Source organism: Lipotes vexillifer, unplaced genomic scaffold, assembly GCF_000442215.2.
Source record: "Lipotes vexillifer unplaced genomic scaffold, Lipotes_vexillifer_v1.1 scaffold914, whole genome shotgun sequence".
Taxonomy (NCBI): domain Eukaryota; kingdom Metazoa; phylum Chordata; class Mammalia; order Artiodactyla; family Lipotidae; genus Lipotes; species Lipotes vexillifer.
The window spans coordinates 1113665-1137984 of NW_006780388.1; the positions used below are offsets into that span (position 1 = coordinate 1113665).

Consider the following 24320-nt stretch of genomic DNA (forward strand, 5'->3'; position numbering starts at 1 on the left):
CTTTACTATACCAAGTATGTTTTTGTTAGGACTTTACACAACTCAGTTTTTGGTTAGAAGTAGAGCCACATGTATTTGAAACAGTGATATGTCTTTGAGTATGTTCTATGGTTTGAGATTTATGGCATTTAATAAGCTGGGTGGAACTACACTTTATCCTCTCCATTCCTTTTCTTGAGCCGAGGAGGCCCCAGAAAACACTGGGCTTGTGTCCTCACCCTGCGTCCCGGGACTCACCTCCTGCCCCAGCAGTGAAGCTGATCACCTGTCTGTTACAAGGACTTGTTTAGTTTTCCTGCCCCAATGGAGAGGAAGAACAAAATTCTCTTAAATGTCAGCTTTCTTTCTCTTTTAAATTTTGCTAGAAATAATCATGAGCTCTCTTCCCTACAGCCTTCTTTGCCTGTTCGGTCCCATCTTTACCTCTCCTTCCCCTGAATTCACGCATTATCTGTGTGGACGTCGCCTTGTTCCTCTGTTGTCTCCTCTGCCTGCTCTGTTTCATCATTTTTCAAGTGGATTGTAAATCCATGGAGTAGGTACTTCTTGGCCTAACAGGAGAGAGCTGCCCTGTAGAGGGTCGGGGTAAGGTTTATTAAAAACTTGGCTTTCGGGGCTTCCCTGGTGGCGCAGTGGTTGAGAGTCCGCCTGCCGTTGCAGGGGACACGGGTTCATGCCCTGGTCCGGGAAGATCCCACATGCCGCGGAGCGGCTGGGCCCGTGAGCCATGGCCACTGAGCCTGCGCGTCCGGACCCTGTGTTCCGCAATGGGAGAGGCCACAACAGTGAGATGCCTGTGTGTACTGCAAAAAAAAACACAAAAAAACACAAAAAAACTTGGCTTTCTGTTCCATTGTGCTGTAGCTGAGCTGCAGTGTAAATTAAAATTCATCTTTCTACAGATTCATTCCTTATAAAATAAAATGCTTTTTTCTTATCTTTTCCCCTTTTCTCTCCTACTCTTTTATCATCTTTTCCTCTTTCCTCTTTCTCCATAGCCACTGTGGGCTTGCCTTGACTTGGCTTTGATGCAATCCTAAAGAGGCTGCTTTCCCACCTAAAAACTGTTAGGACTTGAAGAATTAGGGAAGGCAATCAATTTAAGTTTTATCACCCTCACCTTGGCTTGGCGGTACTTCCTGTAACATGATTTGGGAAATGGCGTGGAGGATGTGAAGCTGTGGAAAGCGTGGGGGCCTGTGCAGTGCGGGTGGCAGGGAGCGCCCTACAAAATCCCAGTCTCCTGGACGGGCCGCTGGCCACCCCACAGGGAGCCTAGACTTAATGAGGTCCTCACAGTCCAGGGGCCGGCACTTGGCCACACAGAATCCGAGTCCCCATCTGCCTCTCATTACGGGTAGCTGGGCCTTCCAGGAGTACAGACATCATACAATTCAAGGGCTGATTGTTTAAAATCAAGAAAGTCACTGGCTTTTCGGATCACAAAGAACTTTTTAAAAATAAATTTATTTATTTTTGGCTGCGTTGGGTCTTCGTTGCTGCACGCGGGCTTTCTCTAGTTGCGGCAAGTGGGCTTCTCATTGCGGTGACTTCTCGTTGTGGAGCACGGGCTCTAAACGCATGGGCTTCAGTGGTTGTGGCACGTGGGCTCAGAAGTGTGGCTCGTAGGCTCTAGAGTGCAGGTTCAGTAGTTGTGGCACGCGGGCTTAGTTGCTCTGTGGCATGTAGAGTCTTCCTGGACCAGGGCTCGAACCTGTGTTCCCGGCATTGGCAGGTGAATTCTCAACCACTGAGCCACCAGGGAAGTCCAGGGTCACAGGGAACTTTAAAGATCACCTAGTGGTCATCTAAATGCTTCGTGTCTCACGGCTGAGGAGAACTAAAACTTGGAGCAAGAGGTTTGTCTCAGTCACACGGCTGATTAGCCGCAGAGTCAGGATTAGTTACCCCACTGACCTTGGCCTGGTGCTTTTGCTTGTGAATTAATGTAGACTGTACCCTGGAGAGCTGGTGTGTCTAACTTTTGTGACTTGTGAGGGATACCAACAGTGTTAGGGCACTGCCTTTGTTGCTAGAAGTTTCTAGAACAATTGGGCAACTACAAATGAGGCCTGAGGCCTTGGCAGTGATCTGCTGTCCTGTCACCTTCCTTTTAGGAGTTTCCACCGTTCTTTCTAAGTCATATTCTGCCCACATATCATCCAAGGGCAGTACCATGAGAGTCAGTAAATACTTCTGCCCATCTTCCAGTTGCAATTTATTAGTCTAAGGAGAGTGTTCAGACTTGGGGGCTGTGTATTTCCCTGAATGCTTTCAAAGCTGGCGTCCTTCTGAGAGTTGAGTTCAGCGAGGGGGGCTGCTCACATGCCCAGGGTCCTCATTCCCAGTTCTCTTACTTCAGGTGACACTGGACAGCCAGACGATGGCTTTGGCGTTGCGATTTGTTGCATATTTCTACTTACTCTTTATCTGCCAAGTTGAGGTACTGGAAGGATTCCAAGAGCAAGTGGGTGATAGCAGACAGCTGAACACAGCCATGTCTTTCCATGAAAACTGCTTTTCTTGGCTTTCTCCCAACAATATTAGGTTGCCAGGAGAAAATGCTTTTGGCTTTACAAATGATATGGCCATACTCTGGGGTAGTTCTGGTTTTTTGGCTTTGTTTTTTGCTTTGTTTTTTGGTTTTCTTGGTCATTGAAAAGAGTGAATACTTGTGACTCAAATTATTTGGCAGCTTTTTGCTCATGGCATCCTAAATTGTGTTGTTTTTACATACTTTATATGAATTTGTGGTTTTATGTGTGTACCAGCATGTGAAGAAAGATGCTAAAAACTTCAGGTTAATAAACCTGTCAGGTTAGGTCGAAGCCACATCAGATGGGACATTCGTTGCTTTGTCGTGGCCAGCTTGCAAGTGGGAGTCACATCAATCTCTTTTTTTTGTGAAAATGTTCTTTCTTGTTCAATTCTTCGATGTTTTGATTTAAATTTCAACCCAGGAAGGTTAGGCTAGGGCATTTTGATAATATATTGTTACAGCTTATGATCTATTTTAAGTTCCAAGTGAACATTCTGAGTATTAATTATTTTTTAAGCTGGAAAACAATCTAGAGTGAAACTGGAAACTTTGTGATTTACTAGGACAATTTGAACATAATTGTCTGTTAAAAGTATTTCTACAACTGGTGAATGCACAAGATTGTTTTTGTCACAAGTTTATTTCATGTTTCTCTGCAAATGTCTCATAATCAAATGCCAGTAATCCCAGCTCGCTTCTCCCTCTGATCCTACCTGTTTGAACCACTCCACCATCACACAGTCTCTGAAAAATGTTCAGTTTTTAAATTAGTACCCTAAGCATACTTCGGAAAGAAACTACATCTAGTGTAAAATGATCCCCCCCACAAAGCCAAATAATAACATACTAGCCAGCACCTGTAGCACCTGCTACATGTCAGTCACTCTTCTTGGTGCTTCATGTTCGTGAATCCACTTAATTCTAACATAACCCTAAGAGAGGAGGTGCTATCATCTCCACTTTACAGGTGATAAAGCTCAGGCACAGAGAAGTTTAAGTAAATTGCCGAAGGTCACACAGCTGGCAAGTGGCAGAGCCACCCGCAGACCAGGTCCTCCGTACTTAACCACAATGTCCTACTGTCTCTTAGAATGAAATCTTATTTGTGGCTATGTTCCAATAAAACTTTTGTTTGTTTTGTTTTTTCAAAAACAGGCATTGGGCTGCTTTGGCCCTGGGGGCATAGTTTGCTGACACCTGGTCTTGGTGGACTGAGCCTGTCCCTTTCGGCTGTGGGAGTCTGGGCAGTGCAATTCCGGGTGCTCCTGGAGGAGCTGAGGCTCTGCCTAAGCGAGGGGGCAACGAGCCTGCAGCGGCGGTGGCGCCTCTAGGAGGGGCAGGGCAGGGCCAGCATCACGGCAGGTTCACCAGCTGGTTTGTTGTGTTCCTCCGCTTTCTGGGCCACCCTTTCCTCATCCATGGAGTGTAAATTTTTTTTTTTTTGGTGGTACGCGGGCCTCTCACTGTTGTGGCCTCTCCCGTTGTGGAGCACAGGCTCCAGACGCTCAGGCTCAGCGGCCATGGCTCACGGGCCCAGGTGCTCCACGCATGTGGGATCTTCCCGGACTGAGGCACGAACCCGTGTCCCCTGTGTCGGCAGGCAGACTCTCAACCACTGCGCCACCAGGGAAGCCCAACGGAGTGTAAATTTTAACTAGATAACTCTCTGAGGCCTTCCAGCTGACAATTCTGACCTGTCTTATTGTGCCTACTAAGCTTATCGCTGAAGGCTGTATTTTGTTTTCTTTCTGTCTGTTTCCTGACCAGCGTCACACCAGTTACGCACACACGTGCGCACACACACACACACAGCGGTACTTCCTCTGATTGCTCTGGTGTGTAGTGTGGTTTTAAGTGTATATCAAGGTGTGAGGAAACTGCTGAATTCAGCTTTTGAAAAAGCGTGTTTAGTGGGCTCATTGAAACCACATCAAACTCAACATTTGTTGCCACTTGAAGCATTTCTGAAGCCCTGGTGGACTCTAAGTAAAATCATGAAGTGGAAGCGTGTTTCTGGCTGTCCTGCTCCAGTCCTGAGCATCTGCCCTCTTTACCTCCCTTTCCCTGTATTCTCAAATGGTCACACAGTGTGTCCCCCATCAAGCTTTTAGCTCAAAAATAGTTATGATCTGATCCTTCCTGTGAGTGTGCATTTCAAGAGGATGTTTGGAGATGGAAATTGGGGAGATTTCATTTGTGAGGGTCGTTGTTACGTTAGTGGTTGACGTCTCTGGACAGGAGTCTGCTACTGGGAAAGGCCCGTATGTGGCAGGGGTATCTGAGGTCTAGGAAGAGGGAGTTGCTTTCCCCAAGGGCAGGCATCCTTAATCTTTAGGGGATCTTAGGACCCCTTTTGAGAATCTAATAATGGACCTTTTCTCTCAGAAATGCACATCACACAAAATGTGTACAGACGTTTCCGCCCAGTCACCCCTGCCTGCCATGGACTTCCCAGGCAGGCCCAGGCCCACTGTCTCATCCCAAGGGAGTTTGGGCTGCTGATGATGGTAGAGAAGCTACAACCTGTGGTGGCCCTAACTGCAAAGAAAGTGTTTCTCTGTCCCATTTTCCTAAGAAAGAGCAAGAAAAGGAATACTTGGCTTGCTACTATTGTAGAAACCTATTCTGGGGAGAAATTTACATGATCATTGTTACTTCTCCTTAACACCCCTAGTTAGTACTTTGGGTTTTCAGTTACTACCTTATTTGATTAGATGAATTCGGTAAGTAGTAGAGATCTTCTCCGGGTTAGTGCAGTGTGGTGGAGAGAATCTCCCTGCTCTTTTGCAGCCCACGGCTTGTTCTCTTATTATGTTGATAGTTGTCATATCATGACACAAGTAGAAAGTGAAATATTTGTCCCACACTGAGCTCAGCAGAGGAGGCCGTTTGCAGCCACAGGTGACCATGGAGGCTGATGGACCATTATCGCAGTGCACCAGTGGGAAGCTCTGGGCTGGGGCCTGGCTGAGGCCTTGCACCAAAGCCAAAGGTTTGCTGGCCTAGTGCACGTAAGCACAGAGTGCCTGTTGTACAGCCAGGCCAGGCTCCTGTCTGTGCTGTCATGGGGCACAAAATTGTATTTGTCCTGTAAAACCAACTCCGAGTGCATATGCTCTTTGTACTCAACCTTTGAGCACAGGCCAGTCGACTGACAGCCTGTCCATTGCAGCTAGTAGCTGAGATCCTCGTGGTGACTGTTTAGAAAACAGAAAGGAGCCTGTTCTGCTGCCTCTCCCAGTGCCCGCTTCACCCAGTGGTGACCCTTATCTGTGCCTGGCTTCTGTGACTGGGGCACGGTTCTTTGATTTCCCCCCCTGCCCTCAGGGCTGATGTTGGGGTTTCTGTTGTTCCGAGGGGTGGGCTGCATGATGCAGTGGGTTTCTTGGAGTGTTCATTTATTTGGTTCTTTCCCCAAATACTAATTGATACCCACTATGTACTGGGGCCCAAGGACACAGAGGAGATGTATGTTCCAGGAAGGCAAGAAGTTTCATCCTGGTGTTGTGCCAAAGATAGATTTAGGATGGGTTGTCATAAATATTATTATGACAAATACTGCCACAGAGTCGTGTCCTGTTTTGAACCTTCCATAGCATATCTGTAGTATGTGTCTGTCAGAGTAGAGAAGCATCGTCTACTCTGTCCCTATTCTGTGATGTCTGTCATTCACCTTCTTGCCTAACAGCTCAGAACTTCAGCATTTTTTGACTGATGGGCCAGGTGCTATCAACAGAATTTGCTGCGGACACCTTTGTTTCATGAGGCTTGTGTAGGCATTGTTCAGGTTTGTTTGGACTAAACCCTAAAGACAGGTTTCCTCATCCGGTCTCATGCTTTAGAGTCATGCCAAGGCTAATACCTAATCCCATCCTGGGGCAGGGGGTAGGCCTCAGGATCTGGCACTAGTTTTGGGGGGTTTGGGGGAGGTTGTCTTTTTTACCTTCTATCTAGTTTGTTCTTCCCTGGTACACAGGGACTGTAGTTTACATGTCTTTATTGTCTCATTGAAGTGATAGACAACAGAGTAAGTAGGTTCTCAAATGATTGATTGATACACTTGGTTACAAGAATGCGTTTTCATGGGGACACTTGGTAGACCTATAAAGCATTATTTAATTTAGATTTCCTTATGGGAGAGCTTGCCTTTTTTTCAGTACTTACCATAGTTAACTTTTCCTATTTTCTAAGATTGAACTTGAATTAAATGCTTAAAAGGGCTCTGGAAGAATAGAGTGAAAGGATATTTTAACATGTATGGGCTGTTGCTGAATGAGGCAGAATATAAATATTTATTCTGTAGGCTTTAATTTGTTCTTATATAAACTGCACCATTAACTGAACAGTTGCCTATTTCTGCTGTTCTACTTTTTTTTTTTTTTTTTTCGGTACACGGGCCTCTCACTGCTGTGGCCTATCCCGTCGCGGAGCACAGGCTCCGGAAGCGCAGGCTCAGCGGCCATGGCTCACAGGCCCAGCCCCTCCACGGCATGTGGGATCTTCCCGGACCGGGGCCCTAACCTGTGTCCCCTGCATCGGCAAGCAGACTCCCAACCACTGGGCCACCAGGGAAGCCCTGCTGTTCTACTTTTTGAATATTATTGAAAAGATTGTGTTCTGGTTCTGTAGCAGCCTTAAACCAAAATCTGATAAGCTTCAGTTGAAAATAAAATTTACTGGGGCTTCCCTGGTGGCACAGTGGTTGAGAGTCCGCCTGCCAATGCAGGGGACGTGGGTTCGAGCCCCAGTCCGGGAGGATCCCACATGCTGCGGAGCAGCTGGGCCCGTGAGCCATGGCCGCTGAGCCTGCGCGTCCGGGGCCTGCGCTCTGCAGCGGGAGAGGCCACAGCAGTGAGAGGCCCGCGTACCGCAAAAAAAAACAAAAGAAAAAAGAAAATAGAGTTTGCTATATTGCTATCAAGTAACTGTTGGGAAATTAAAAGAAATACGTTGATTTTATTAATTGGAGTTAGACAAACATCTCGATTTATACTATTTCATCATGAGCTAAAGAACACGTTGGTGCTAAAAAAAAACATGTGTTAGCTAGACTTGGGAATGTTCGATCTGATCAAAGGAGAAGAGATACAGACAGGAAATCAGAAATCTAGAAATCTCTAGAAGTGAAGGACTTTTACTCAAAACTACAGGCTAGGACTGGAGCAGCCTTCCGGTTCTACCAGGCTCTGCCAGGGGGTAGTTGGAACCACGGGACCTAGTTGGCTGATGTGGCTGGGTGGCCTGTTAGAGGACTGTCCTTACCTGGGCCTCTGTTAGCTCTGATGTTAAGGAGGGACTGGCCCTGCACCAGGGAGCTGAGCCGTGACCTTGGAGCCTGATCCCGAAGGTGGTTGTGACTTGCTTTGGTTCATCCTTGGAGTGTGTTGTCATAGGCTGAGGGTTGGATTTTCCCCAATTTTTTTTTTTAGACACATAGCCTCCTGTGAGCTGGCCATTTCTTACCTGCTGTCTGTGATCTTTGACTTTACCTTAGTTCTTGTCCCATGAGGATTGAAACCATGTTGAGAGGTTTCCTTCACTCTGGAATGGCCAAGAAGAAAAGGTGAGAACAGATTTCCTGATGAAATCTGTCAGTGTCCACAGCACTTTGGTGCTTTGTCCCAGAGGCTTACCAGGCAAGTAGTAGCCAACTGACCAGACCACACACCCACCCAGTTTTCACCCTGGCAAGGTGATCGTGTGAACACCGTCTCAATATTCGCAGAGCCTTAGACGTTTTTAACAGGGCTGATGAACTTTGAGCTACACAGTTCCCCTTTGGAAGCTCTTTGACCTCTTGGTATTTATGTCCCTCTACACCAAAGGGCTGACTGCCTTGGACAGTTGGCGTCAGTGGAAGGACAGTTGCGTCTCCTTTCCCACCCCCCAGCTGCCATCCACTTTGATTCATCAATACTAGAAACTTCCAAAACAACATTGATTTTTCTTGTTTATCAGATTGGTGGTTACATGGAGCAGGCTCTATGACAAGTAGGAAAATTGCATCTGAATGTGTTCTGAACCGGGCTTGGTTCATAGCAGGCGCTAGGTAAACGCTGGCTGACTGTGAGCACGGATTCATGGAGGGTCAATTGATGCATGTGTCTTCTGACATGTTTGGTCCTAAGTAGAGAAATTTTAAATGAAATTTAGGAAATGGAAATTATAACCATGTTTTTTCCCCAAATTCTTGGGGCTCTGAGAGCAGTGTTTGAGTTTATGCAGAATGCTATAAGAAGTAATCATTACGTGGAGTTAATTTAGTGTAACACTTCATGAAAATACAGATTTTTGCTTCAGTTCTTCTGAGTTTCAGATAACAACTGAAGGAACTTAGTTGAGAATCAGAAATGTCCTTTATGTTAAAAGTTTGCTGATTAAGTCTCACCTTGATTAAATCATCTGAATTCAGAGTTGAGCCTACTTGGTGGGCTTCGTAAAGAATTTGTTTTTGTTTCAGTTTTCTCAAGTTGACTTTGAATTTCAGTTGAATTTAAATTTGTTTCAGTTTACTCGTGTAAAGCAAATAAGGCAAAAGTGGCAGCTAAAATGTGTTCACTTTCAAAAAATTGAGAAGTACCACTGTGAGGGCTATGTGTGGAAACCACCAGTACATATGAAAATGCCAGGACAAGATCTTTTTGGTTACAGTAGTTTGGTTTTATTTGTGTTTTTATGCGGACATTTCAGCAAGAAGGGGTCGATTGTGTTGAGCATCTGTTTGTTTGCAGCCTAGAATTTTAGAGCTGAAAGAAGTAATGCAGTTAGTTGTCTTGTGCAAGACGCTCATCTTTCAGGTGAGATAAAGGTCCATAGAAGGAACGTGAGTTAACCAGCGTGAACGGGCTGGTGCAGTCACCATGTGAGGTTGGTGGAGAGAACTGAGCTGTGATTTCTTGAATGGAAACTCTCTCCCCTAGGGAAGGGGGGTCTTCCCTTCAGGAGACTCCTTCCTCCCAGTTTCTAAACATCAGATGCACCAGGACACCAGAAAACTAGAGCAGGCAGTAGGCAGCAGATGGATTGTTGCAACTTCGTGAGAGAGCAAAGCAGGCAGACTAGAAAAGCCACTCTCTTAGTAATGAGACTCTGCTTCTCCAGAGGGGGTGGCTGAGCAGCAGGGCATCACTGTGGGGATTCCCGGATTCATGCATGTGGAGGTTAGAGCTGAGGGGTCTGGCGGGAACCTGGCCAGGGTCTCTTGACTGGAGGGGATCTCTGACTCCTGTGGTTGGTTGCTGCCCCACCCCACGGCATAGGTGGGGTTCCTCCTTTCCATTCTTGGCTTTATCGACTATACAGTTTGTTTTATTTCTCTGTAATTAAAATAAGACTTTATTATGGAAAACTTCAAATACTTATAATATTAGAGAGGCTAGTATAACCCCCCCACACACCTCTCCCCTGGTGAGGAGTCACCGATGTTTGTCCAGTCGTTTTTCATTGACACTACCCCTTGCCTCACTAGGTTTTAAAGCAGATCCCAGACATTTTATCATTTCTTTGTCAGTATTTCTGCTGTGCATTTTGAACTAATGGAAACTTAAATCTGATTGGGGGGTGGTAGCTGAAAGAAACTAATTACTTATAGAGTAATTAAGGATTAAACTGAAGGAGCTCCCCTTTGTCAATTATTCTGGAAGGTTTTGTTTTCCAAATGATCTTAATGGGTCGGTGCCACTCTCAGGGTAGGGGACTTAGCGTGAGGAGTATGGCTGAGGGGTAAGGGTGGAAAAGTGCTGGCTCTTGGGATGATATTTAGGAGGCGGGGACAGATGGGGTTGTTGGGAGCAGCTTCACTAATCTCCTGCCTTTAGTCTGTAGCTGTTTGAGCAAGTTGCTCTGTTCATAATCCTAATTGTGAACCCTGAGAATGAGCCTTTAATTTATAATTGAAATGAAGATTTTACAGGAAGTAATGATTTTGCTTCAGTGGGTCAAAGTGAGCATTTCTCAGGCTCTTCCTTTCATATGTGGTCGCGTCAGGATGGCTGACGTTGCTCTTTTTGTTTCAGATGGGAATGACTGGTAACACAAGTCCATTTGGACAACCCTTTAGTCAAACTGGAGGGCAGCAGATGGGAGCTCCTGGAGTGAACCCTCAGCTGCCCAGCAAGCAGAGCATGGTCAATAGCTTGCCTCCCTTCGCTGCAGACATCAAGAATGCTTCAGTCACCAACGTGCCAAACATGGTAAGTTGCCCTTGGTCTCAGAGCTGTGGGTCTCCAGTGGGTGCTTTGGTGTGTGAATTTTACCGTGCTGACAGTGAAGATCTGCAACTAAAAGTGCGTCATGGGTGAAAGGAAAATAACCTGTATTTCTTATGCATATACTCTCTCAGTGAGTTTAATTTTCTGTGATGAGCTGCCCGTAAGGGGCTAGTTAAGATGATTCACCTAGTCCTCCCAAGGTCCCTATGTGGAGGGAGAGGGTTCATGTCCATGCGTCATTTTGACTTTCCTCCAGAGGTCACTCTCTTGATTCAGCAGTAGAGCCAAGAGAATTGGAGAGATGGGCTATTTTACACTGCTGTCTGTTAGTGGTTGCAGCTGTCAGTAGAAGTCCATCCATTTCTGTTACGAAGGACATTTATCTTCAGAGAACTGTACCTTGTCTGTGAGATGTGTGTGTCCTGTCTGACTTGACAGATGGTTTCACATGTCTTCATTCTCCCTGAGATTTCCTACCTATAAAATAGAAACTACCCTTGGAACTCTCAACCTAACTAACCCAGATATTAATGGGAAAATGGCTCCTTTTGTGCCACAAAATGGCATCTCTTTTAATTCCGGCCACTAAGGGGAAGTGTGTTCTTTTGTCGGACCTCACCGTGCATACATGGCTTCTGTGTCTCTGATGTGCCTTTAGCGATGGATCAGGGCCTGGAGCAGCCACTCTCCTCTACCCTAGGCCTGCCCTGCCAGGGCTGCCATCCACATAGCTGTGCAGAGTGATTTGGGAAGGCTCAGAAGAAAGCTGGGGGATTATGTTCAGAAAAAGTTGCTTTTTGTCTTTTGATTTTTAAAAAACTTTAATTTGAAGTATTTGTTGTAAAGATACAGCCAAGAATTCCTGTATCTCCATCACCTGCTTCCCTTGATGTTAACATCTTCTACAACCTTGGTATATTTGCCAAAACTAAGGAATTGACTGCTTACAGTACTTAGAGTTTTGCGGCTGTTGGAAGCAGGAAGAGTTGGATCTCTTTTTCTTTGTTTTTGTTAAAAATCAGAAAAAGGGGCTTCCCTCGTGGCTCAGTGGTTAAGAATCTGCCTGCCAATGCAGGGGATATGGGTTCGAGCCCTGGTCCAAGAAGATCCCACATGCCGCGGAGCAACTAAGCCCGTGCGCCACAACTGCTGAGTCTGTGCTCTAGAGCCCGCAAGCCACAACTACTGAAGCCCATGCACCTAGAGCCTGTGCTCTGCAACAAGAGAAGTCACTGCAATGAGAAGCCCGTGCACCACAACGAAGAGTAGCCGCCACTCACCACAACAAGAGAAGGCCTGTGCACAGCATCGAAGACCGAACGCAGCCAAAAAAAAAAAAATCAGAAAAGGGAGTGATACTGAGGTATCCTAATCAGATTCGCTCTCAGTTTGCTACACTCTTCCTTCTTTAAAAAGAAAGGGTACAAGCAATGAGATCTGTTTTCAAGCTGCTTCCAGTTTTTACTTCTTTATTTCTTCTTCTGATCATCCCCCTGTAACTTGCCTGGATCTGCTTCTCTCCTTCCAGTAACTTTTTGTTGCCAGGATTGCCCTGTTCCCGGCCATACAGACCCAGAACTTACAACAAAGCCCACTGCTCCCTTCACGTGGCTCCTCTCAGCCCTGTGGGCGGCAGGCCAGGATCCCCAGCCCTGCTCTTCCTGTTCTCGCCTGCCTTTCCTTTTCCAGTCCTCACTGGGAGGGCAGTAGCGTGCACTTCAGTACTGTTGATTGTCACCTGGGTTTGGTCAGTGACCTGGAGCACATTTTGGCTTCAGAATAAGAGTGTTTGCTTTTCACAGACATTCTGTGTTTTGTAGTCTGAGAAACCCTGACCTAACATTTTCTTCCCTTTTCTTTTTTTAAATCTTCTCCAAGCCCACTTTTTCATCCTTTCTCCTTTACCCCCAACTTAGTGGCAGAATCCTTTCACTGCAGGTTCCTCTGCCTGCCTCTGCGGCTCCAGGGGACTGAATTCCTGAGAGTGGTGTGCTTGTCAAGGGCAGGTTCGGACCAGACTGGAAAGAGGCTTCTGGTTGCCTCCACCTGTGCCTGGGCTGGAGCCCTTTGGGCTAGGGAAGGCTTCTCTCTCCCTTGGCGCTGTTGACGTTTGGAGTGGGATCTTTCTCTGTTGTGGGGGCCATCCTGTGTATTGTGGGATGTTTAGCAATATCCCTGGCCTTCACCCACTCGATGCTCACAGCCCTCTGCCCCGACCCCCCTATAGTTGGCCCCAGTTGAAAGCCCCTGCTCCGGGGAATGGTTGGGGGAGGCAGTAGCAGTAACATCTCATCCTTCTGTCTGTGACACCTAACAGATAAAACCAGTTCTCTCCCCCTTTCCCCTCGCCTTGGCCTTATCAGGCTATCCGCATGGTGAACTGGGGAAGTGTCTTGGTGTATGGGAGCCTAGCCACCACTTTTCCACAGGGGCACGGGTGGACTCTCGGAGAGATCCGCAGCTGGTGCCTTTGGAGTGAAGTCCTCAGACGTTTACCGCGGGGCTCGGGGCAGGCTTCACCAGGCCAGATGACCCAGCCACGGCCTTGACGCTATTGCGTGCAGCACAGGAACCAGAGGGGACTGACAGGGCAGCAAGTGCACATAATTTGCCTAATATCTTTCTAAGTGCTTTCTCACCCTGTGTTTTGCCTTATTCTTTCGACAGCCTCTTGAAAGACATCACTACACCTCCCATTTTACAGATGAAGAGGCTGAGGGTCTGAGGGCTTTAGGTTCGTTCAGGGCTATGTAACTTCTTGTCTGCAAGGCCCAAAGCTCCTTCAGTGTGTCCTGGTGTCATGTTTTAGTGGCTCCGAGCCCTTTGGGGTGTGTTTACATTGCTTATTTGCAGTTCCTCAAGCATGTTTTGTTGTCTTCCTTGAGTTTCATAAATTGTTTCTGGCCCCTTGGAGCCCAGAGATTTTTGTACAGTGAGGGAGAGCAGTTACCAAATATCTAGATTTCTTCAATTAAAAAAAAAAAATTTGGAGCCTTGAACATACTTGTGTTTTTTGTCATGCTTTGGGGAGTGGTCTTTTAAAGCCCAGCTAGGTTCAGTGTGCCAAACAGTTGAGCTCAGGACTCTGATACCGAATCACCTGGTGCCCTTGTTGAGCTCTCTCTGGGACGATTGACACTTGTTCACTGGCCGAGGGACTCATGCTTGTCTCCTCTCCTAGAGGATTCCCGCAGCACTGGTGGTGCTCAGGAAGCGAGGGGATGTGGCCATTCCTTTAACTCGTCTCATTTGTTGAGCACCTTCTCTCAGGCCAGGTGCATCTGGAGTGCTGGTGTGAGTTACGTAGAGCTCACACCTTGGGGGTGATGGTGATGGAAAACAAATAATTACAAACGCCAACTGCCCCAACAGGTCTGAGTAGCACAGAGAGGTTGAGGTTGACACAGGGACCTCCTTAGGTGGAGCCATCAGAGAGAAGGCCGCACCAAGTAGGGGGTTTTAAGGGCAAGATTGGAAGGATGAGCAGGAGCCGCGGAGACCCCAGGGCACTGGGAGAGTGTTGGCTTGTATAGGAGCCAGCAGAAGTCCAGTGGGAAGGGTGAGAGGAAAGCAGTGTGAAGTGGATATTGGGGGCTGGGCAGGAGCCATCTCAAGGAGGGCCATGGGTGGCAGTGGCCACTGCAGTGCTCTAGGCTAGCGGAGATGGGGGCCTGGAGGCCATTGATTACAGAGGGGACAGGAGACCAGATGAGATTTGCCACTAGAGTGGATATGTGGGGTCACCATGTGAGATGACTTGGTGGGAGGCAGGACCATTTACAGAGCTAGCGGAGGAACAGACTGGGAGAAGGGTGATGAAGGGGAGGGCATTCGTAATTCCACTTTAGACATGCTCCTCTTGAGATGCTTGCGAGATGTCTAGGTGAAGAGGCCAGGCAGATGGGTAGACATACAAGTAGGGCAGCCACTATCCATCGGGAGCTGGCGGTAAGCATGCTATGGTAGAAGGGCTGTGGAGTGGATGCCGTGGCTCAGAGGGGAGCACAGGAAGAGAGACCAGGCAGAGGAGGAGCTGGCAAAGGGGACAGCAAGGGACTGATATCACTGAAACTGAGAGAGGAGATCGTTTGGACAGGCAGAGATGGTGGCTGCTGAGATGGTGAGTGAGATGAAGACCAAAGAGCATCGCTGGGATATTCAGGGGATCTGTGGGACGGTCAGGAAGCGTGGAACATCTTCCGTGAGACTTAAGTGTGGCCCGTAGTCATGGAGATCTGTTGATCACCAAGGTCTATGTGCTGCCTGGAGCTCCAAAAGGTTCAGAGACCCTATTGCAAATGGGATCCTTTTGAGGGCATATGTATCCCCAGGACAATATTCAAAAGCAAATACCACATCTCCCTAAATTTTCACATGGATTTCGTTGCAGCTCTGTCTTTGGCCATTTTATTTGTAATTTCTTAACTTTCTACAGATTTTTGAAGCTTCTTAGAACTTGTACCACATTATTACATTGTATTTCATGATTCTAAGATGCAAATTCTTTTCACATTTATAGCATCTTTGAAATCAGGATGATTTTAGAAACAAACAAGTTTTAGGTCTAATAAGATGCAGTATGTGTACTAACTACGTTACTTGTTCATAATTGTAATTAATAAGAGTGACAACTATTAAATATATATTCACTATCCAGTTTTCTAGGATAGCTCACATGGATATAAAAATTTCAAAATTATGTAAATTTTACTGACAAAGAAGAACAGGTTTGGGCAGGGGTATAGGTTGGGTTGTCTTTTGTGGCCTGACTTCAAGGTGCATGTGGGCCTTCTTGAAGGAGAGATTTGCATGAGAGTGCGTGCGGTCGGGGAGAGTTGTTCCAGGGCAGTCCTCTGGAAGAGGAGGCCACCTGATTCCCTGGTGACATTACCCTTCTTGCCATTTTCACCTGAAAAAGTCATAACACGGAGAGCAAGGGAGCATTTGCAGGAAGGAGGGAAATACAGACATCAGTTGGCACTGGATTTGTCAATTAGGTCATTGCTGACCTTCATGATGGGTCTGGGATTGTTTTAAAGGAGCACTGTTTCGAAGTGGGACACATCTTGGGCTTATCTAATCTAAGAAAGTTCGGTGACCAAAGGGGCCTCGTCATCAGTTTCTCTCAGAGTCTCCTGTGGGGCTCCCCAGTGCGGTCTCCTACAAGGGTTCTTTCTTTCTTTCTTTTTTTTAACATCTTTATTGGAATATAATTGCTCTACAATGGTGTGTTAGTTTCTGCTTTATAACAAAGTGAATCAGCCACACATACACATATATCCTCAGATCTCCCTCTTGCGTCTCCCTCGCACCCTCCCTATCCCATCCCTCTAGGTGGTCACAAAGCACGGAGCTGATCTCCCTGTGCTATGTGGCTGCTTCCCACTAGCTATCGATTTTACATTTGGTAGTGTATATATCATGTCACTCTCTCACTTCGTCCCAGCTTACCCTTCCCCCTCTCCATGTTCTCAAGTCCATTCTCTACGTCTGCGTGTTTATTCCTGTCCTGCCCCTAGGTTCTTCAGAACCTTTTTTTCTGTTTTTTAGATTCCATATATATGTGTTAGCATGCAGTATTTGTTTTTCTCTTTCTGACTTACTTCACTCTGTATGACAGACTCTAGGGCCATCCACCTCACTACAAATAACTCAATTTCGTTTCTTTGTATGGCTAATACTCCATTGTATATATGTGCCACATCATCTTTATCTATTCATCTGTCAATAGACACTGAAGTTGCTTCCATATCCTGGCTATTGTAAATAGAGCTTCAGTGAACACTGTAGTACATGAATCTTTTTGAATTATGGTTTTCTCAGGATATATGCCCAATAGTGGGGTTGCTGGGTCATATGGTAGTTCTATTTTTAGTTTTTTAAGGAACCTCTGTACTGGTCTCCACAGTGGCTGTATCAATTTACATTCCCACCAACAGTACAAGAGGGTTCGCTTTTCTCCACACCCTCTCCAGCATTTATTGTTTGTAGATGTTTTGATGATGGCCATTCTGACCGGTGTGAGGTGATAACCTCATTGTAGTTTTGATTTGCATTTCGCTAATGGTTAGTGATGTTGAGCATCCTTTCGTGTGTTTGTTGGCAACCTGTATATCTTCTTTGGAGAAATGTCTATTTAGGTCTTCTGCCCATTTTTGGATTGGGTTGTTTGTTTTTTTGATATTGAGCAGCATGAGCTGCTTGTAAATTTTGGAGATTAATCCTCTGTCATTTGCTTCGTTTGCGAATAATTTCTCCCGTTCCGAGGGTTGTCTTTTCATCTTGTTTATGGTTTCCTTTGCTGTGCGAAAGCTTTTAAGTTTCATTAGGTCCCATTTGTTTATGTTTTTATTTCCATTTCTCTAGGAGGTGAGACAAAAAGGATCTTGCTGTTATTTATGTCAAAGAGTGTTCTGCCTATGTTTTCCTCTAAGAGTTTTATAGTGTCTCACCTTGCATTTAGGTCTTTAATCCATTTTGAGTTTATTTTACAAGGGTTATTTCTAATAGAAAGTTGATACGTGTTGGGGTTTTTTGTTATGCTGTTGTTTTGAGAAAAACTAAGAACTGTATTATGGAGACTTTGCCATTCTTAAAGTTGTAATGGAGGAAAATCATCAGTATTGCTGCTTATTTAAAATTGCTCACAGAAGAATAAAATAAACTAGCTCATGAGAACGGTGTTAGGATTTTGGTCGTGTGTCAGAGAATTTGAACTTGGAGGCTTTGGACGAGGCCCCCAGGCAGCTGCTCATTCATGTCTCTAAAGTGAAGGAAAGTGTCGCTGGTACTGACTATCCATGCAGAGGAGGGTTGTAGAACTGTGTTCTGTGTCCTGCCAGAATAACAAAGATGTGGGGTAGTGCCATTAGCTACGGCTCTTCCAGGGCAGGCTGTGTGTTTTGGGGTTAGTTCTCTCTGTTTCTCAGCATGTCAGTGGACCCACTGCATCAGTGGGACTGGTTCTTGGGCCCCACCCTGTCTTCCTGGTTCAGAATCTCTTAGAAGAGGGTGAGGAATCTGTGTTCTTGTCTGTCACTGTTATTTGTGAAACTTTAGTTTTTTTCTTTCTCAGTTTTCCAGTGTATGCCACCTACTTCCCTGTAAGGCGGTTCAGGATAATTGCCAAATAGATGGACTTGTTCTTTCTTTTGCACTGGAACTGCAGCTTTAAATAAGCTCCTCCGGTGATTTTGATGTAGATTAGTCTTTGAGAGCCACTGTCCCCTGCAGTGTCAGTGACCTGATGCCCGGCTGTCCCACTGTGGAGTGGGCTACTTTGTTAGTCTTGAGTCCACTTCAGTACTTCAGAAGGCTTCCCTGTCTCCCTCGACCTTTTCTGTCTTATTCTCTTATGATTTTCTGTCCTCCATGTCCAGTTTCTGATCACTGAGGGAGCAAGACTTGAACTGATTGAACTTTGTGGACCCAAGGGTCTCCTCTTTGTTGTTGTCTTTGATTGGCTCATCTCACAGTTTTAGTTGCCCTGCGGAGATGCTGATGTTCGCATACCATTGTCCACTAGCTCCTTGTACTTCACAAGCATGAATTTAAAATCACTGGTGGTCTAGTATTTCCCTCTACCCTAGGACTGGGGAGAGTGCTCCCCGGCACTCTCGTCCTTCTCTGGAAACGACGAGTGAAGAGTCTGTCAGCTCTTCACCATGAGAGCAGTTTCTGTATAAAATCACTCTGTGGCTATGAATTATGCCTCAGTAATTGAATTGGAAAACAGGGGACAAGTTTGGAAAGTGAGCGCTTGCCTGTAATTATTAGCCATCCAAGTGTTTTTTGTAATTTTAGGAGTTTACCTTTCGTATTCTCAACTTATTGCCTTCACCTGTAACTTGAAGATCTCTGAGAAAATGTGTATATGAGGCCTTTGAAAATAACTTTCAGTTCTAAAATTCTTATTAGTACCTGTATAAATCCTTTCTACTGTTTTAACTCATTCCCTTTTGTTTTGGTAATAAATAACAGCTGGGAAACATAGATTAAGCACAAAATATGATGTGTTGTGAATATCAGGAAACTATAAATGGAGAAAAATTAACAGTATTCTTTGATATTAGGAACCAACTGTACGTATTGCAAGTACTCAATCAAGATCATTTAACTTCTTTCCAAGATGAGTTTCCATTAACCAACAGTGTCTTTTCTAGGGTCTAATTAGCGTAGCCTTTTCTTCAATGAAACTTTCTGGGTAAAACAACATAAATTATCTCCAGAGACATTCAGCCCTCTCACTTCATGTAAAGTAGAGACTTGGTAGGAAGGTTCTTCATGTCTAAACAAGCTGCACCCACCACATACTAGTGTTGGAATTTCTGCCTGCTCGATAGCAGCAAATACAGGTGTTTCTGGAAAATGAAGTGACCATTTTAAGAAGACCTCAGTAGACACCTTAAAAGATTGTATTAAAAAAATTAAAAATAAATTTTAAAAGTTTTTTTAATAAAAAATATATTTTTTGAAAGGAATAAGAACTCAGTAGATAGCACATTTAATGGATCTGGAAGGAGATAGTCGTAGCTACCAAAGATGTAAGTGCAATACTGTGTCTGAAGAGCCAGGAACCACAACAGTCTTTTTGCAGCCCTAATTACCCTAACTTCTTCTTACTTTTTTCCACAATTATCTGAAATGGCCCTAAGGCTCAAGTCACCAAAAACTAATTTTTCAGTCAAATGATTAATTTGCCAAGTTATCAGAAACTTACTGTAATAAATGTTCTTGAAGAATATGTTCGTATATATTGACGGTCAAGAAGATTATTCCTTAAAGGTTTTTAGTAGATTGGTAATTCTCATTCGGTGAATGGACCCGATGCTGTGAAGACCCCTTAACTCAGTTAAGACCTGCTGGTCTGGTTGGCCTGTCACCTTGGCTGTTGGAATAGATTCAGCAGCTTTTACCTTTTAAGGTTTCTTTGCACAGGTGCATTTGACCACTCAGTCCTCCATGGCAGACCGACTCTCTGGGTCAGAAGGAGTGACCTTAGGGCAGGGGAGAGAGTGGGTCTGTCCAGTTGTCAGTCCTGTGCCTTTGCCCTCTGGCTCACCCATCGAGTTTTCTTTCTTGACTTAGCCATTTGTTTTCTGCTGTGAAATCACAGCATTTCTGATTTGGAAGATTGCTTAGAAATCATTCTGGTCCAGCTTGCTCATTTTAAATTATTTCCCTATTGAATTTAAATCTTAAATTGTAAGGTAATCTTATTTTTTAAAAAATCAACAAACACCAAGCAAAAAGGAGAAAACACAGAAACATTATTACTTCTATCTAAACAACTATGTTCTGTTTCTTACCAATTGATCTTTATCATCTCAGATGATTATCACTTCTTCCTAGTTTGATAGCTCTGCATTTAATGAGCATATTCTTTATTTTATGACTGCAAAGCTTTGTGTACCCAGCTGTTCTAGGGTCCTTCTGGGGGAATCAGAACAAGCAAGTATTGCAGAACAACACTTTGTCCCACCTGGTATTTGCTTTCTTGTCATTTTCTGACTTTTAAGTGGAGGTTGGGAAGAAGTAAAGTTTCCAGGTGGGCCAGGGGAGTATGTCAGAGGAGTGTGGGTCTGGAGTCCATCAGTAATGTAGAAGGTCTGGGCCAGGTTGATCCTGAAGGGCCATCTCTAGGAATCCCAGCCCAACATGAATTAGGGGCAGTGGTTGTGTGGCAGGAGGAAGCACTTTCATTCCCTCTTCTGTCTTGGTCAGTGTCTGCTTCTTACTGTTTGCATTACAGAGTCCTTTACAGACATTATAATCTGTTCTTGGACGCTTCATGGAAAATAACTTCCTTTTCTAGAAAGAATGCCAGAATAAACTTTATTATACATACTCCTTGTGCATATCTGTGATTCTATCCTTAGGATAGAATAAAGGGCATTTTAAAAAATGGGGTTGGTGCTGATTACTCAAACCTATGTAACAATAGCACAACCCTAATAAAAATACATCAAACTCCTTTAAAAATTAAGGAATACACCACAATAAATATAAAATGTTTGCGTTTCAAGGTCGTGTGATGGACAGGGGTGTAAATGATGGTTGAGTTATGGTGACAAGTGACACATGCAAAGAGCAGAGATCTAGCAAAGACTGAAAAGGGGTGAGCCCTTAGATCATGTGCTTTGTGTTCACTTGCTGTTACTCATCGTTCAAAATGTTGACAGGCAGGGGTGGGGGGGGTCGCAGTTGCACCAATGTGACTCCCACGCCATGGTAACCTCCCCCTTCCATGATTAGGAATTGCATGTGATCTGATGGGAATTACTGAAATGCAAATTTCATACATTTTAAGGCCTTTAATGGATACTGTTATATTGCCTTCCAAGAAAAGCCACGAAACAGGTCACTAGTATTGCACAGTGCTCCCAAGGCTGGGGATTATCACTCTGTCTTTTGATAGGAGGAAATGGTGTCTTATTATTTTGATTTGCATTTCTTGATTACTGGTAAGAATTAAAGTACTTATGTTTAGTATGCATTTATTTTTTGAGTTGCTTAGTTCCTGTCCTTGGCCAGTTTTTCTGTTAGATTCTCTTAGAATGCTTTATAAAGCAAGGTGGGCAACCCTCTGACAAGGTGGGCAGCAGGAGGGTTAAAAGGTGGGCAGTCTACTGCTAGATCCCCCTCTCCACCACTGCCCAGTGCCACTTTGGGCCCTGAGTTAGTCCTCCCTTGGGCGTGGGTGGGTGGGTATTAAATGAACTGATGCTGTTGGGCACTGAACACAGAGCCTGGCACAAAGTCCTTGAGAAATAAAGACTGGCCAAGGAGAGGAAAAAGAATAATACCTGCAGTGTTATTTGCTTTGTCTTGTGTGTTTCAGATATTTTTCCTAGTTTGTTGGTTGCTATTACAGTGGCCTGGCCCTGGCGCTTTTCCATTATGCATGGCTGCCGCTACATCAGAATCACCTGTGGCCCTTTTGCTCTTAAATGTTTTGTTTTATTCTAACTGTAAAAGTACATACCTGTTCATTTTGGAAAATCTTTAAAAAGTAGAAAGCTAAATATAATAAAGCACCCACTGTGGAACTTTAACAAATAGAAATGCCTCTGGCTCCGCCCCAGATTTGTGAATCATAGTCTCTGGGAGGGACAAATGGGGAATCTGTATTTGAAGAGGTTTTACTGGGGATTGGTTAGGAACCACTGCTTTATTTACATATTTTTATGAAGGCCTTTACCACTTTTGCATTACAAAATATTCATTTAATACTTTCTAGTACCTTTACAATTTTATTTTTTATATTTAATTGTTCATTGTTTTCTACTGATTCTTCTGATCCACCCCCCAAAGTGGAATGTTTTTTGTTTATAAAAATAGTGGACACTTGTAAAACATTCAGACAATACATAATTATAAACACGATTGCACCCCTGCCCAGAGATAACCACCAAATAATCTTAACAAAGTTTTTCTAAGAACAGATACAAAATATAAAGTTAATAAAGAAAAACCAAATGACTTTATGGTACTATTTTATAACTTTCCTTTGTAGCTTAATATGTTATAGACAGCTTTTCATGAGAGCATGAAGGTCTACATTATTATTGTTACTAATTTTGTTTGCCTCAAATAATCATTTTGCTATATCTCACAATTTTGGGTGGGTCAAGGATTTGTATAGGGCTTGGCTTTGGGCCCTTATGTTCCATGTGGCTTTGACTGGGGTCACTTGAGGTCCACCTTACTTTTCATGACTGCATATGATTTCATGAGGTCTGTAGCCATAATTTTTTTTAATTAGTCCACCTTTGATAGGCATTTAGGAGTTTTCCAGTATTCAGTGATTTAATCAAGGCGTGGTGGCTGTCTTTGTACATACATTTTAGCACACTAGTCCGGTTGCTTCCCTAATATTAAGTTATAAGAAGTAGAACTACGGGATCAAAAGAAATGCACATTTTTCTTTTTGATACATGTTGCTTTCCAGAGTCATACTAAGTTGCATTATCACCAGAATCTCTGAAAATTGCTGTCTCTATACCCTCATTGATACCATTTTTTTTTATCGTGGTCATATTGATAGGTGAAAGATGTCTCTTTGTTCTAATTTCATTTCTTTGATGCTTAGTGAGATAGAACTCATTTTAAAACAGCTTTACTGAGATATAATTCATGTCCCATACAGTGTTCTGTCCCTCTTTTAAAGTGCACAGTTCATTGTCATTCAGTGTATTGTGTGACCATCACCAACAATTTTATTTTATTTTTAAATTTTTTTCTTTTTTGATTAATTAATTTATTTTTTGGCTGAGTTGGATCTTCATTGCTGCATACAGGCTTTCTCTAGTTGCAATGAGTGGACGCTACTCTTCGTTGCAGTGAGTGGGCTTCTCATTGCAGTGGTTTCTCTTGTTGCAGAGCACGGGCTCTAGACGCACGGGCTTCAGTAGTTGAGGCACATGGGCTCAGTAGTTGTGGCTCTCAGTCTCTGGAGCCGCTGCAGGCTCAGTAGTTGTGGCACGTGGGCATAGTTGCTCCATGGCATGTGGGATCTCCCGGACCAGGGCTCGAACCCGTGTCCCCTGCATTGGCAGGCAGATTGTTAACCACTGTGCTACCGGGGAAGTCCGCCAACCACAATTTTAGAACATTTTCATATCCCAGAAAGAAACTCTGTACTTTTAGCAAGTTCCTTCCATTTCCCCCAGACCTTCAGCCAGATGCAACCGCTAATCTATTTTCTCCCCCTATGGATTTACCTATTCTGGACATTTCATAGAAATGGAATTATACAATATGTGGTCATTTGTGACTAGCTGTTTTCACTTAGCACAGTGTTTTCGAAGTTCATTCATGTTGTAGCAGGTACTGGTACTTCCTTTTTTGTGGTTGGATTATATTCCATTTTGGATATATCACTTTTTTCCATTCATCAGTTGATTGGCGTTTAAGTTCGTTCCACTTTTTTGGCTGTTAGGAATAGTGCTGCTACAAACATTTGTGTACATGTTTTTATGTGAACATATGTTTTCAATTCTCTTGGGTGTATATGCTTAGGAGGGGAATTGCTGGGCCATATGGTAACTCCAGGTTTAACCTTTTGAGGAACTGCCAGAGTGTTTTCCGAAGTTGCTGTTCCATTTGACGTTCTCACCAGTAGAGTGTGTGAGAGTCCAGTTTTTCCACATGCTCACCAACACTTGTTACTGTCTTGTTTTTTTAATTGTAGCTACCCTAGTGGGTGTAAAATGGTACCTCAGTGTGGTTCTGATGATGGCTAATAGTGCTGAGCGTCTTTTCTTGTGCTTATTGACCATTTGTATATCTTCTTTGGGAAAATGTCTGTTCATATCCTTTGTCCATTTTAAAAAATTAGGTTCTTTTTATTTTTTAATCATTAGTTGTGGTTTTTTTTGTTTTTGTTTTTGTTTTTGTTTTTTTTTTCTTGCGTTATGCGGGCCTCTCACTGTTGTGGCCTCTCCCATTTGCGGAGCACAGGCTCCGGACGCGCAGGCTCAGCGGCCATGGCTCACGGGCCCAGCCGCTCCGCGGCACGCGGGATCCTCCCGACACGGGGCACGAACCCGCGTCTCCCGCATCGGCAGGCG

General features: G+C 44.5%; 1 protein-coding gene across 2 annotated transcripts in view; it reads left to right on the forward strand.

Moving 5' to 3' along the window:
* The window catches only part of CREBBP (CREB binding lysine acetyltransferase), a 137221-nt gene that overhangs the window by 48728 nt on the left and 64173 nt on the right, over positions 1-24320 (forward strand). For both annotated transcript variants that reach the window (XM_007453481.1, XM_007453482.1), the window contains exon 3: positions 10555-10731. In XM_007453481.1, the coding sequence (XP_007453543.1) occupies positions 10555-10731 (177 nt within the window). The remainder of the gene's footprint in view (positions 1-10554; positions 10732-24320) is intronic.